Here is a 13255-nt window from a genome sequence, read left to right as displayed (position 1 = left end):
GCATTTGAGATATATCTCAAAGGATGGAAAAAAGAAAAAGGATGGGCCGGGGATTTAGCTCAGTGGTTCCGGCGCCTGCCTCGCAAGCGCAAGGTCCCAAGTTCAATCCCCAGTACCAAAAAAAAGAAAAGAAAAGAAAAGAAAAAGGATGAGTAAGAAGAAAAAGAAAAACATTGTTTCTTAATTTCAAGTATCAGTTGTCATTCCTCTAAACTATCAGTTTTCCAGGAAGGGACAATCTATCTTATCCACTGTTTTACCCTCAGTGCCAGGTACAAGGCAAGTGCTCAATAAACATCAGTAGAAGTAAGTAAAGAAGCAAATGGATTTGAGAATACTTGACTAAAATGAGCCATCCTATTAGACTAAAACAGTTCATTTGAAATGTTTGTTTTTAAGCAATGGAGCCCTTTTTTCCAAATGAACTCTTACCTGAAATATGTGAAGCTTATTTGAATCCAAGTACTGTGATGGAAGCAGGTGCTGGAGCCTCATGCATGTCCTCCCCACAGGCCTTCAGCCTCTAGCCCTGCACCTCTGCCACAGAAGATGGGCTCTGTGAGAGGGTTTGAAAACCCCTGGTCTGAGGCCCAGGTAGGTGGTAAAAGAACAGGTGTTTGGTAAGGAAGTTGAGCTCAGTGGAGCAGGATGGAGCGTGCCTGTACACTCAACACTCTGGGAGGCTGAGGCAGGAGGATCATGAGTTTGAGCCCAGCCTGGGCAACTTAGTGAGAACTCGTAATAATAATAATAATAAGGGCTGGGGATTTGGCTCAGTGGCACCACACCTGCCTCACAAGCACAAGGTCCTGAGTTTGATCCCCAGTACAATAAATAAATAAATACATACTTACATACACTGGCATGATGGTGCACACCTGTAATCCCAGCACTGGGGAACCTGAGGCAAGAGGATCACTGTGAGGCCAGCCAAGGCTACATAGTGAGTTCAAGACCAACCTGAACTACATAGCAAGACCCTGTCTTGAAAAAAAAAGCAAAGGTGATAAATGATGATAAACTCATCACTTCCTGATTATTTTACTGTATTTTACTATTACTGCTGCTACATATTGGTGTGCTGCTGCACATTTCTTTTCAACTCTGAGTTCAGGGATGTCATGTTTGCAATAGAACATGATGAGGGCATTTACACAACAGAAATAAGTGTCTTTTTCCCCCCCTGGGGAGCTTTTGTTAAACTTTTACCAGAATGCTATTGGTTTGGTGACCAAATCTTACCAACTTTTTCCCTTTGTTTATCTCTGTACCTATATCTCTCTGACTATGAAATCAGCTGCACAGGATCCAAATCATCTTCCTATTTCTGCACAGGCTCTCATAGGACAGTATTGGAAGGATGAGTTTCAGCCCCTTCATGGCAGCTAGAGAACATTTCTCTTTCCTCCCACTTCACACAGCCCAGGGGTAGGCATTTTGCCTAAGCCAAATGACTGGAATGCTTCCAAGTGGACTCTGAATCCTGGAGTGCAGACAAGACCCAGGGAGAATTCATGCTACACTCACTGCACCTGCAGCTCCTGAGGAGTGCATGGTGCTGGCAGAACATGCTCACTGGCAAGTTTCTGTGGCATGACTTTAGTGTGGCCTTGGTATAACCTCAGCCACATTTCCTGTTGCCTGCCCTGGGGAGAGTACAAGGTGAGCCCCAAACATTTTATGGCATTAGAAACTAAAAAAGAGGGCCAGGGATGTAGCTCAGTGGCACCACACCTGCCTGGCAAGCAGAAGGTCCTGAGTTTGATCCGTGGTACAAAAAAAGAAAAAAGAAAAGAAAAGAAAGGAAGGAAGGAAGGAAGGAAGAAAAGAAAAAAAGAAAGAAAGAAGGAAAGTTTAAAAGTAGCCCAATGTAGTGATGCACACCTATAACCTCAGCTACTCAGGACATGGAGGCAGGAGAACCACAAGTTCAAGTCCAGCCCTGGCAATTTAGTGAGACTCTGTCTCATAATTTAAAAATATAAAGGGCTGGGGATGTAGCATGAGCAAGCAAGCTCCTAGGTTCAACTCCTACACCACAAAAAAAAAGAGAGAGAAGAGTTAAAACATGCTCAAAAATAATAGAGACAGGGGTGGGGATTTAGTTCAGTGGCACCATGCCTGCCTTGCAAGTGCAAGGTCCTGAGTTCGATCCCCAGTACTGAAAAAAAAAAATGGAGACATATCAAAAGGACATGGAAGCCAGCTTAAAGGAATACCACTGGTCAAATCTGGGACAAAGTTGTACATGAAAATAAAGATAACAATGGATTACAACCCATTGATTGAAATGGGAATTCACACTGAAATATATATGGAGAGCTCTTCTTTATAAGACAATGCCAACAAATACATGCAAAGACAATAATGAAAATAAATCACCATTTGGCAATTATCATGGTACAGTTTACTCATGCAGTATTCAACAATGAATACTAAAATGGGTTGGTGGAGGTTCAATGGAGAACAGCGTATTAAAGTAGTTTCAGAGTATTTATCCAGAAAATACTATTTACAAAGGCAAACGTGGTGACTTATAATGGAAGAAACCAGCAGACACCACCTTGAGCAAGGTTAACATCATCATTGGTAGGATGGGTTGACATCATGTGTCTCTTGATGTAATACATTGAGAACACAGCATAATTGTGTGCGTGTGTGTGTGTGATATTCTTGCCAAGAACTTATAAGTCTAGATCTGATGAAACACTGGAAAGCCCTAGGCTGAAGGTTATCCTATAGAATCCATCAAAAACCACATTCTGAAATTGTCCAGGTCATGAGAGACAAGAGTGAGAAAATGTTCCATATTGAAACAAATTAAAAAGACTCAATAAACAAATGTAATGCATAACCTTGGATGTGGAACTTAGGCTAAAAAGGAAAAGGAGACAATGCACATTTGTTGAAATTTGAATGGAGTCTGTGGATTGGATGGCAGTGTTGTATCAAGGTTAATTGCCCGATTGGTAGGGTTGCATGAAGTTTATAGGACATTGTACTTGTTTGGAAAAATACACATTGAAATATTAAGGGGTAAAATGGCAGCATGTCTGCAACTTGCTCTCAAATTGATCAGAAAAAGAAATGATAATGGATATGAATACAAGTAAATATTAACAGGTGTAGAATCTGGCTTAAAAAAGATAAGTGATAGACGGGCATGGTGGCGAAAGCCTATGATCCCAGCACTTGGGAGGCTAAAGCAGGAGGATCACCATGAGTTCAAGGCCAGTCTGCACTACATATCAAGACCCTGTCTCAAAAAACAAAAAAAACCCAAAAAAAACAAAACAAAAACCAAAAAAGATAAGTGTTCTTTGTATTCATTGCATTTTTGGGGGTACATTTGAAAATAATTTAAAACAACTTTTAAAATAAGACCAAGAACTCTTTCAGAAAGAAGAGCTCCTCTCAGCCTACAAACATTCAAATCTTTCTCACTCTAAACAAAGGAAAATTAAAAACAAAGCGAAGAAGCCAGTCACACAGTATTGTCACCACTTCCTCACTGCTGGGCATCAGGATATGGAGGAAACATCACGGGAGAGGGTCAGGAAGCCTCTGTTTGAGGCTAGCTCTGCTGTTCCCTGTGTGGCTTTGACCAAAACATTTCATCTCTCTGAGCCTCAGTTTCTAAGATGGGAACAACAGTATCTCCCTTATGGAGCTGTCATGGATGTCAAGGAAGAGAAAGGATACAAGCGCAGATTATAAACTCTTAATGTGTTTTTTTTTTTTTTTTTTTTGGTACCAGGGATCGAACTCGGGTCCTTGAGCTTGCGTAGCAGGCGTTGAAACCACTGAGCTAAATCCCTGGCCCTTAATGTGTTTTTTTGGCACCTTCTCAAGTATATCCCCTCCTGGCTGGCCCCTGCAGGACTGTACACAGTGGATCTCAGCCTTCTAGGGGCTGACGCTCTTGCCTCTGCTGCCTCCTTTTCCAAACCTGAATTGCAACCTTGCCTGAAACGTCTGCCTGCCTGTCCAGGAGAGGTATTCTCTCACTGTTGGTTTGTTTGCTTTTGTTTTCCTGGCCCTTTTCCTCTTCGTTTTCCTGTTCTTTTTGGAGTGTCTAGTCTGTCCCAGCCTTTGGGAGTCACCATCATTATGTAGATGACAACCTCACTCCACCTTCAGGACTTACATGTCTTGGTTATTCTCTTTCTAGCTGGATATTCCTACAGATGCTTCAGATTCACCTTGGGCAAAACTAAACAGTTCCTTCTTACTTGTTTCTCTTCCTGGACTGGGGATTTAGCTCAGCGGTTCTGCTGTCTGCCTTGCAAGTGCAAGGAGTTCGATCCCTGGTACCAAAAAAAAAAAAAAAAGATTTCTTACTTATTTCTCTTCCTTATTAAAAACACCACCTTTCCTCTAAATACTTGGGCTAGAAACCTAAAATCAGTTATTGTTTGGGGTCTTTTTTTCTCTTTTTTGGTACCCGAGATTGAACTCGGGACCTTGGGCTTTCGAGGCAGGTGGCAGAAACACTGAGCTAAATCCCTGGCCCTAAAATCATTTATTGTTAATATCACAGTTATTGCGAGGCATAGTGGCACTCACTGTAATCCCAGCACTTAGGAGGCTGAGGCAGGAGGATTGCTGTGAAGTCAAGGCCAGCCTGGGGTATATTGTGAGTTCAAGGCTAGCCTGAACTATATAGCAAGACCCTGTCTAAAAAAAAAAAATTATTATTTGCTAGAAACATCTCTTATATGCCCAATACCACCCCAGGTTTTTTGCATTCTTGATTTGCTTTTTTAATTTCTTTTAATTTTTCTATTTTATTTTGTTCTTTTTTTTTCCCCTAACAAAGCAGAAATCTGTGGTTCAAAGAGCTTAAATAACTTTGAACCCAAACTGGGACTTGATAATAGGATTGTCTGACTCCAAAGCCCACTTTCTTATTCACTGTACTACACTGACTTCTTATTGAATTCTCATACATAACTGCTCACTGATTTTTGATCATTTTATCACTGAAATGTCTCTTGAATTAGCTCTTTCCTTTCTTTGCTTACTGTTGCCACCTTGTTCAAGAACTCATATATATTAAAATATGGTGACCTATACCTGTAATCCCAGCACTCTGGGAAGCTGAGGAAGGAGAATCACCAGTTCAAGCTAGTCTGGGCAATTTTTTTTTTTTTGTATGGGGAATTGAACTCAGGGCCTTGCACTTGCCAGGCACTTCCCAGCCCTAGCCTGAGAAATTTAGTAATTCAGCAAGACCTTGTCTCAATATTTTTTTTTTCCAGTACTGGGAATTGAACTCAGGACCTTGCACTTGCCAGCCAGGTGTTGTTCCACTGAGCTACATCCCCAGCCTCTCATCTCAATATTTAAAAACAATAAAAAGGGTTAGGGATATACTTAGTGTGAAAGCCCTGTATTCAATCCCCAGTACCTCCAATATATACTTTCTACTCTTATTGTAATTTTTTTGGTAAATTTGAAAGTAGTTCAAAATAGATTAATAAATATATACACACATAGGAGTTGTTTTTTCCTAATTACAAAGATGATATACACTAGTTATAAGAAAGCTCATTATAAACTCCTGGGCATGGTGGTGCATGCCTGTAATCCCAGTACTTGGGAGGCTGAGGCAGGAAGATCACTGCAAGTTCAAGGCCAGCCTGAACTACATAGTGAGACCCTATTTCAAAAAAAAGAAAGAAGGCCCAGGAATTTAGCTCAGTGGTTCCACCGCCTGCCTCGCAAGCACAAGGTCCCAAGTTCAATCCCCAGTACCAAAAAAAAAAAAAAAAAAAAAGAAAGTTTGTTATAAATAGTGGAAGTTCCCCAATCCCAACTCCTAAACATAATCAACACAAACAGTATACATGCATTCCTCATTTTTTTTCTATGTATATCCTGGCATGTTATGCCTTGAACAAAATAAAATCATATTTTAAAATTTGCTTTTCTTGCTTATAAGTGCATATGGATCTATCGCGATTGGTGGTATTTTTAAAGGAATTTTATTTTATTTTTTTTTCGGTACCAAGAATGGAACTCAGGACCTTGTGCTTATCATGCAGGCACAGTGCCACTAAGCTACAACCCCAGCCTGCTGGTATTTTTTTTTAATTGGGTAAAATATACAATTTTTTCTTTTTTGTACCGGGGATCAAACTCGTTTCCTTGCGCTTGCCCAGCAGGTGGCGAAACCACTGAGCTAAATCCCTGGCCCATTATACATATGATTTTAAAAGAAAAAAAAAAAAGCACGTGTTATACAAAATTCAATAGGCACAAAAGGATATTCAGTGGACCCTGAAGTTACAACTGGCTTGATATACGAACAACTCCGATTAATTAGGTTAATGGAAAATTCATCTGCCTCTTATCTATATCGTGTACCCAGATAAACACCCAGATCTCAGCTGTATTGACTTACAACCAATTTAAATTACAACTAGCCCTTGGGAACCGATAGAGTTCTTAAATCAAGAGTCCACTGTATTAGGTATGAAAAATGTCTCCTTCCACCCTTGATTCTCAAACACCCATCAGCAATGCCCTCACTGGTGTCTTGGGTCACTTTCTGTAGCCTCACTTCTTTTTTGCTTTGTTTCATTTGAGACAGACTCGCTATGTAGTTCAGGCTGGCTTTGAACTATGTAGCCCAGGTTTCCCTTGAACTTGCTGTGATTCCTTTGCCAGAGCCTCTCAAATGCTGGGATTACAGGCTTGAGCCACCACACCCAGCCTTATTTCTTTGAACAGCTCCATAACTTCCCATTGTAGGGACATACCAAACTTGTTTTCATGTCCCATCAGGGGGAGACTTAGATTCTTTCCAATACAGTATTACTACTTATCAGACTCTAAATTGGGTGTCAGTCTTATCATCACTCAACTTTTCCTAGCTATATGGCGTTCCCAGATTATTTAGCTGCACCGCAATTCACTTGTCCACTTCCCTAACGGTAAAAATTTAGGCTTTAGTACCACTTATCTTGCTCTTAGGCATTTATGCTATTAAGCATTTCTGCCATTTTGTGGCAATAGTTTATGTACTTCTCCATCAAACCGTGAGCTCCTCTGGAGCAGAAGCAGTGTTCATATCCAACTTTTTAGCTCAGTGGTGCCGTGTCCCCTGGCAAGCACAATGTCCGAGTTTGATTCCCGGTAACCAAAAAAAAAAAAGCACAGGTAACAACTTTGTAATTTCTAGACCTCACCCACTCACGTGGGCGGAGTTATAAGTGTAATATAAGACCAGCCCTTCTGGAATTCCGAAATCCAGAGCGGGGAAGCCGAGCTAAGGGAAGGCCGCACCCCTTGGGTGGTTCGGCCTTGTTTTGTGGGTCCGGAACTTTTGTTGAAAGAATCGGTGTTTCTCAGGGAGGACATTGCCTGCAAAGCATGCCCCGCACAAGCATGGTTGCCACAGCGGAAGTAGCTGATTATTTTGTTGGAGTTAATTTTTCCGCGGGGCGGAAACGGCATGTCTGCCTGCGTCCCGACCATTTCTAGTCCTCTTTCCTTGCAGGACCCCATGAGTAAGCTGTGGCGGCGCGGGAGCACCTCTGGGGCTATGGAGACCCCCGAACCGGGTACGCGCGGGTCAATCAAACTTAGGCCCTCTCGGAAAAGGGGCCTCTTTTCTCCCCTCAGGGCTTCCAAGAGCTTCCTCAGAGCTTTGCCACTGGTGGGAAGGGGAAAGGCGGTGCTGTTGTTATGGTAACAAGGAGTGTGGTTGGAAGAATGGGACCCCTCCGACTTGCCCTGCCACAGTTCAGCGGGATAACGTTGACAGGCTCTCTTTCCGCAGGGGAAGCACTGGAGTTGAGCCTGGCCGGTGCCCACGGCCACGGAGTGCACAAGAAAAAGCACAAGAAGCATAAAAAGAAACACAAGAAGAAACACCATCAGGAAGAGGAGACCGGGCCAACACAGCCGTCTCCTGCCAAGCCCCAGCTCAAACTCAAAATCAAGCTGGGTGGGCAGGTCCTAGGCACCAAAAGGTGAGGCCAAAGGATCAAAGTTTTACTTGGGGAACTTAAGGAGCAGGTGCAGACAGAAGTTAGAAGCTGGCAGGGCTTTCTAGCAGCCAGAGAATAGACATTGACTTCAGGGCCCAGTTAAGGCAGCAAGAACTCAAGAGGTTCGGGAAAGCTGTATATAGCTACTCAGCAGGAGGAGTCACTTCTCACTTTACAGAGTAGTATTGCTTCTCTTCAGTGTCCCTACCTTCACTGTGATTCCTGAGGGCCCTCGCTCACCCTCTCCCCTGATGGTTGTGGATAATGAAGAGGAACCTATGGAAGGAGTTCCCCTGGAGCAGTACCGGGCCTGGCTGGGTGAGAAGGATCTGGAGGTGGGGAAACTGGGTTTCTCATTATACCTGTCTAAGGGAAGGGCTTAGTTCTGAGTGGATGGGAATTTTGACTATCCCAATATTATTAAGCCAAATTAGGATTCCCCCATCTGAACAATTTTACTTTTTTCTCTTCAACTTTCCTATCCAGATGAAGACAGTAATCTGTCCCCCTCCCCACTTCGGGACCTGTCAGGGGGGATGGGGGACCAGGAGGAAGAGGAGGAACAGAGATGGCTAGATGCGCTGGAGAAAGGGGAGCTAGATGACAATGGAGACCTCAAGAAGGAGATCAATGAGCGGCTACTCACTGCTCGACAGGTAAGTTGATTCATTCTTTATTCACCCACCAAATATATATTAAGAACTTGCCATGTCCCGAGCACTTTACTAGGCAGTAGGGATATCAATGGGGGAGAAAAGGCAAAAATTTCTGTTCTCTTGGAACTAGTATCCTAGTGTGTGTGTGTGTTTGGTATAAGGGGTAAATAAATAAATAATTTCAAAAAGCTGTACAGTTTATGAAAAAAATAAAATAGGGTGATGAAATAGTGGGAGAAAAGACATTAGGTAGGGTAGTCAGGGAAGGCCTCTTTGAAGAGATAACATTTCCAATAGCAAAGGCAGCAGGTACAAAGCAGGCACAATGACCCTGAGAATGGAACCGTGCCAAGCAAGATAAAAGAGAAGGAAAATTATGTCTAAGCCAGTGATGGGTTGTGTACAGACATATTTTTAAATTTGCATGTCAGTGGATTCCTTTGGCTTCTATGTGGAGAACAAGTCTTAGTAGGGGTAAGGATTAGAAGTAGGGAGACCCACTAGGAAGCTGTTGAAGTAAGTGTATTCAGTTGAGAGAAGATGGTAACTTGTACCAAGAGGAATATAATGACAATGGAGAAAATCAGATGAATACTGGATATATTCTGGAGATATTTGTTAGGAAGGGGCTGGAGAAAGAAGGAATCAAGGGTAACCCTAAAATTTTGGCTTGAAAAATTATTCCATTGATGCCATCTATTGAGATAAAAAGATTAAAAACAAACCTCTGGAAGATAGTACAAAAGAGTTTTGGTACACAGGGCAGGCAGGTAACCTTACTGGTGCTTTTCTCTTTGAGAGTCAAGGACCTAAAGCTGAACATCAAGAGACCTGAGAGGAAGCAGTATTTAGGGTCCCACAACGGGATGCTCCTCACTCCCCCTCTCCCAGGGCTGTATTCTGTAGAACCCACCTTCCCTGGCCCCTCTTTTCACCTCCCTCGACCTGGCAGACCTATTCTCTGTCATTCTCTGTTGTCTGACCCCCCCACTTCTCTCCTCAGCGAGCCCTGCTCCAGAAGACACGGAGTCAGCCTTCCCCCATGCTGCCTCTCCCTGTCCCTGCGGGCTGCCCAGCCCCAGCCCTCACGGAGGAGATGCTGCTAAAGCGCGAGGAGCGGGCGCGGAAGCGGCGGCTGCAGGCAGCGAGGCGGGCAGAAGAACACAAGAACCAAACTATCGAGCGCCTTACCAAGACTGCTGCGCCCAGTGGGCGCGGAGGCCGGGGAGCTGCGCGGGGCGAACGGAGGGGAGGGCGGGCCGCGGCTCCAACCCCCATGGTGCGCTACTGCAGCGGGGCACAAGGTTCCACTCTTTCTTTCCCACCCGGCGTCCCCGCCCCCGCAGCAGTGTCTCAGCGGCCAGCCCCATTAGGTCCTCCCCCGCGCTGCTCTGTCCCTGGGTGCCCCCACCCGCGCCGCTACGCCTGCTCCCGCACCGGCCAGGCACTCTGCAGCCTTCAGTGCTACCGCATCAACCTGCAGATGCGGCTGGGGGGCCCTGAGGGCCCTGGATCCCCTCTTTTAGCAATTTAAGCCCCTTATTAAACCTGGACTCTTGTGTTCTCTCATGCTCACTTTTCAGTGTCTTCCCTCCCCTATTAAACTTCATCCAGTGCCTCAGCTTGTACAGAATTTGGGGACTGGGATATGGGCAGATGAATCTTTAGTTACGCATGTCTTGCCCTGCCTGAAGCTTGAAAAGGACCTCTAGAAGCTCAGCGGGTCTGTGACCCGGACTTGGGCCAACTTTCGGAACCTAGCCTCTTCATCCGGATTACCTGCCATGGTTCGGCATCTTCCCAATGGCTCAAGCCAATCATCAGGAGTTTGCTCTCCTGGACGGCTATTCATTGGTTGATAAGTCAAAACCTGTTCTGTTGTATATATTGGCTATTGTTGCTGTCAGTCACAGCCCGGGCCAACCTTTCCCCAGTCTTTGTCTGTACTACTTCTTGTTGTCTGGGTGAGCATCGGAGGCGCTGCTGGGTATTGGTCACAGAAAGAAACCTCTGGTGGGCTCCTATTGGTCTGTTTATCAAAGGGTGATGCTGATTGGTCGGACAGAGCAACCTGGGTTCTAGTTGGAGGAGCTCTCCTGGGTGGAAGCGCCGGCCTCGGAGTGATGGTGGCTGCAGTGAGAATGGGCCAGGCAGGGACCATGGCGGTGGCGGCAAAGGTGGCAGGGGCGGGGCAGCTGGCAGTAGAGGAGGCTGTGGTCTTCAGGGGGCTGTAGGTGGAGGCATGGCTCGGGCCAGCAGCGGGAACGGCAGCGAGGAGGCCTGGGGGCCACTTCGGGCGCCACAACAGCAGGTATCCCAACAGCTCCAAAAGCCTATCACGACAGCCATTTATTTCTCTTTTCCCTCTCCTGTCCCTTCCTGTTGGGGGGAATGGGGAGGTTGAGAGAGGAACTTACGGAGCCAAAGGTACCGTGAAGTTCCTAAATATGTTCCTTCCTCTCTTTGGCTAAACTTTGTAACAGACGCAGTTGACTTTACCTGCAGCCCCAGACCCCATCCCGTGGCTGCAGTGGAAGCTTGCATTGGCTGTCCAGTAACCAGAGGCGTAGTGAGGCCCCAGGAAAGCTCCCTCTGTCTTGCAGCAGTTATTTGCGATGTTTTTCTATGTGCCTATTATCACAACAGAGTCCAGCAGCGTCTTCTCTTGAGAGAGCAATTTGGAGAAGAGCTGGAAACCAGACTCACGCCCAGCATGCCATCCTTTATCATTCACAGCAATCTGGTTGAGATCACTGCTCTGGGTCTCACACTGCCCCTCCTCTACCCTAGGGAGCCTGAGACCCAGAGGTGAAAAGACCCAGCTTGTGGGTGGGGGTAGCAGATGGTAGGGGTTGCTGAAAGCCCATTAGCTTTGGAAATGGCCTTAAGTCCCAACCCATTGTCTGACACTTTGAGATAGCTCAGACTGTCTTGAGCCTTTGCCAAAACATTCCCTTAAGAGAAAGAACCCTTGAGGCTGGGGATTTAGCTCAGTGGTTTCGCCGCCTGAGGTGCAAGGACCCGAGTTCGATCCCTGGTACCAAAAAAAAAAGAGAGAACCCTAGGGGGCCAGCATTGTGAGAGATGTCTCAGAAATGCAGAGCTCTGCCTGTTTTCCAGACTGATTTCTTGCTGTTCCAAATCTTCTTTCACATTGACAGCCCTTCAGATATTTGAGTACTCCTCTCAGCATCTCCCACTCCTTTCATCTTTCTAAGGGATGGGATTGTATATGCATGCAGGAGGTGGGGGCGGACAGTGCTGGGGCTAGAAGGTCCCTGAATTCTAAGTGCCTCCTTGCCCCCAGCTTCGAGAGCTGTGCCCAGGAGTGAACAACCAGCCCTACCTCTGTGAAAGTGGTCACTGCTGCGGGGAGACTGGCTGCTGCACCTACTACTATGAGCTCTGGTGTGAGTCTCCAGGAGGGCTGTTCTCAGGTCCTTCGGCCCACCTTCCTTTGGAACTGCAAGGACCTTTCTCTGCATGGGAGGTATCTGAGACACTTCCTCTTGCCTCCTGCAGGGTTCTGGCTGCTCTGGACTGTCCTCATCCTCTTTAGTTGCTGTTGCGCCTTCCGCCACCGGCGAGCTAAACTCCGGCTGCAACAACAGCAGAGGCAGCGTGAGATCAACTTGTTGGCCTACCATGGGGCATGCCATGGGACTGGCCCTGCCCCAACTGGTTCACTGCTTGACCTTCGTGAGTGACTTGAGGCTCTGGGGCCACTACCAGTGGCCTTTCCCAAACCAGTGCCTTGAATCATCCCATATTCCCTTTTGCAGACATTTCAAAGCACCCTTTTCCTTAGTATGAGATCATGCCCCCATCCCTGATTGCCTTCAGCCACCCATGCTGTTCTCTTCCCTGCAGGCCTTCTCAGCACCTTCAAACCCCCAGCCTATGAGGATGTGGTTCAACGCCCAGGCACACCACCACCTCCATATACTATGGCCCCAGGCCACCACTTGACTGCTTCCAGTGAATGTACCTGTTGTTCCTCTGCATCCAGCTGCCCTGGCCACTGTGAGGGGACAAATGTGGAAGGTGTTTCTTCCCACCAGAGTGCCCCCCCTTGTCAAGAGGGTGAGCCCAGGGCAAGGATGAGCCCAGCCCATACACCTCCCTCTTGTCGCTATCGTCGCCTGACTGGTGACTCAGGTATTGAGCTCTGTCCTTGTCCTGACTCCAGCAAGGGTGAGCCAGTCAAGGAAGTGAGAATTAGTGCTACCCCACTGGAGCTGGAGGACCACTCCCCTTGTGCACTGCCTCCAGAGCCCATTCCCCGGGTCTCTCCTGTGGGCCTGGCTTCCAGTGAAGGGGACATCCCATAAGTGGTTATGGGAGGGTGGGTGGGTCACCTGCCCTGGTCCCACCTCAAGCCCCCTTAGCCTCTCCTTACCCTCTAGAATTTGCCTGCAAGGGCTGGAACCTGGAGGACAGGGGTGGTACTGGGGGACTGTGCTAGCTTTAACGACCCCCAAAACATACACAAGAGCCTTGATCTCATTAAAGAGATGTGAACCAGCTGCTGTGGATTTGGGTGGACTAGAACTCAGCTAACTACATTGCACTTAGCCTGACTGGGTCTGAAAGGGACAGATA

The 13255-nt window shown here is 46.3% G+C and overlaps 2 protein-coding genes across 2 annotated transcripts; both read left to right on the top strand.

Moving 5' to 3' along the window:
* Window positions 1-7261: 7261 nt before the first annotated feature.
* On the top strand, window positions 7262-10222 carry Ino80b (INO80 complex subunit B). The gene is made up of 5 exons (XM_004844678.4): window positions 7262-7568; window positions 7787-7979; window positions 8197-8315; window positions 8484-8653; window positions 9657-10222. The coding sequence occupies exons 1-5, from the start codon at window positions 7460-7462 to the stop codon at window positions 10185-10187; spliced, it is 1122 nt and encodes a 373-aa protein (XP_004844735.1). The 5' UTR covers window positions 7262-7459; the 3' UTR covers window positions 10188-10222.
* A 195-nt stretch (window positions 10223-10417) lies between these two features.
* Window positions 10418-13177, top strand: Wbp1 (WW domain binding protein 1). The gene is made up of 4 exons (XM_004844677.4): window positions 10418-10964; window positions 11961-12063; window positions 12176-12352; window positions 12524-13177. Exons 1-4 carry the CDS (start codon window positions 10896-10898, stop codon window positions 12982-12984), a joined length of 810 nt encoding a protein of 269 aa, XP_004844734.1. The 5' UTR covers window positions 10418-10895; the 3' UTR covers window positions 12985-13177.
* The last annotated feature ends 78 nt before the right edge of the window (window positions 13178-13255 follow it).

This window comes from Heterocephalus glaber, unplaced genomic scaffold (genome assembly GCF_053883595.1).
Source record: "Heterocephalus glaber isolate CG9 unplaced genomic scaffold, H.glaber_assembly_v1.0 deba00000470, whole genome shotgun sequence".
In the NCBI taxonomy this organism is placed as follows: domain Eukaryota; kingdom Metazoa; phylum Chordata; class Mammalia; order Rodentia; family Bathyergidae; genus Heterocephalus; species Heterocephalus glaber.
This window is presented reverse-complemented; position numbering and strand designations above follow the sequence as displayed.

Bases quoted from the DNA above. Each gene is read 5' to 3' on its own strand.
- Ino80b (XM_004844678.4), top strand. From the start codon at position 7,460: ATGTCTGCCTGCGTCCCGACCATTTCTAGTCCTCTTTCCTTGCAGGAC. The intron at 7,569-7,786 runs GTACGCGCGGGT...CTCTTTCCGCAG, and splicing joins TATGGAGACCCCCGAACCGG to GGGAAGCACTGGAGTTGAGC. The intron at 8,654-9,656 runs GTAAGTTGATTC...TTCTCTCCTCAG, and splicing joins GGCTACTCACTGCTCGACAG to CGAGCCCTGCTCCAGAAGAC.
- Wbp1 (XM_004844677.4), top strand. From the start codon at position 10,896: ATGGCTCGGGCCAGCAGCGGGAACGGCAGCGAGGAGGCCTGGGGGCCA. The intron at 10,965-11,960 runs GTATCCCAACAG...CCTTGCCCCCAG, and splicing joins TTCGGGCGCCACAACAGCAG to CTTCGAGAGCTGTGCCCAGG. The intron at 12,353-12,523 runs GTGAGTGACTTG...TCTTCCCTGCAG, and splicing joins TGGTTCACTGCTTGACCTTC to GCCTTCTCAGCACCTTCAAA.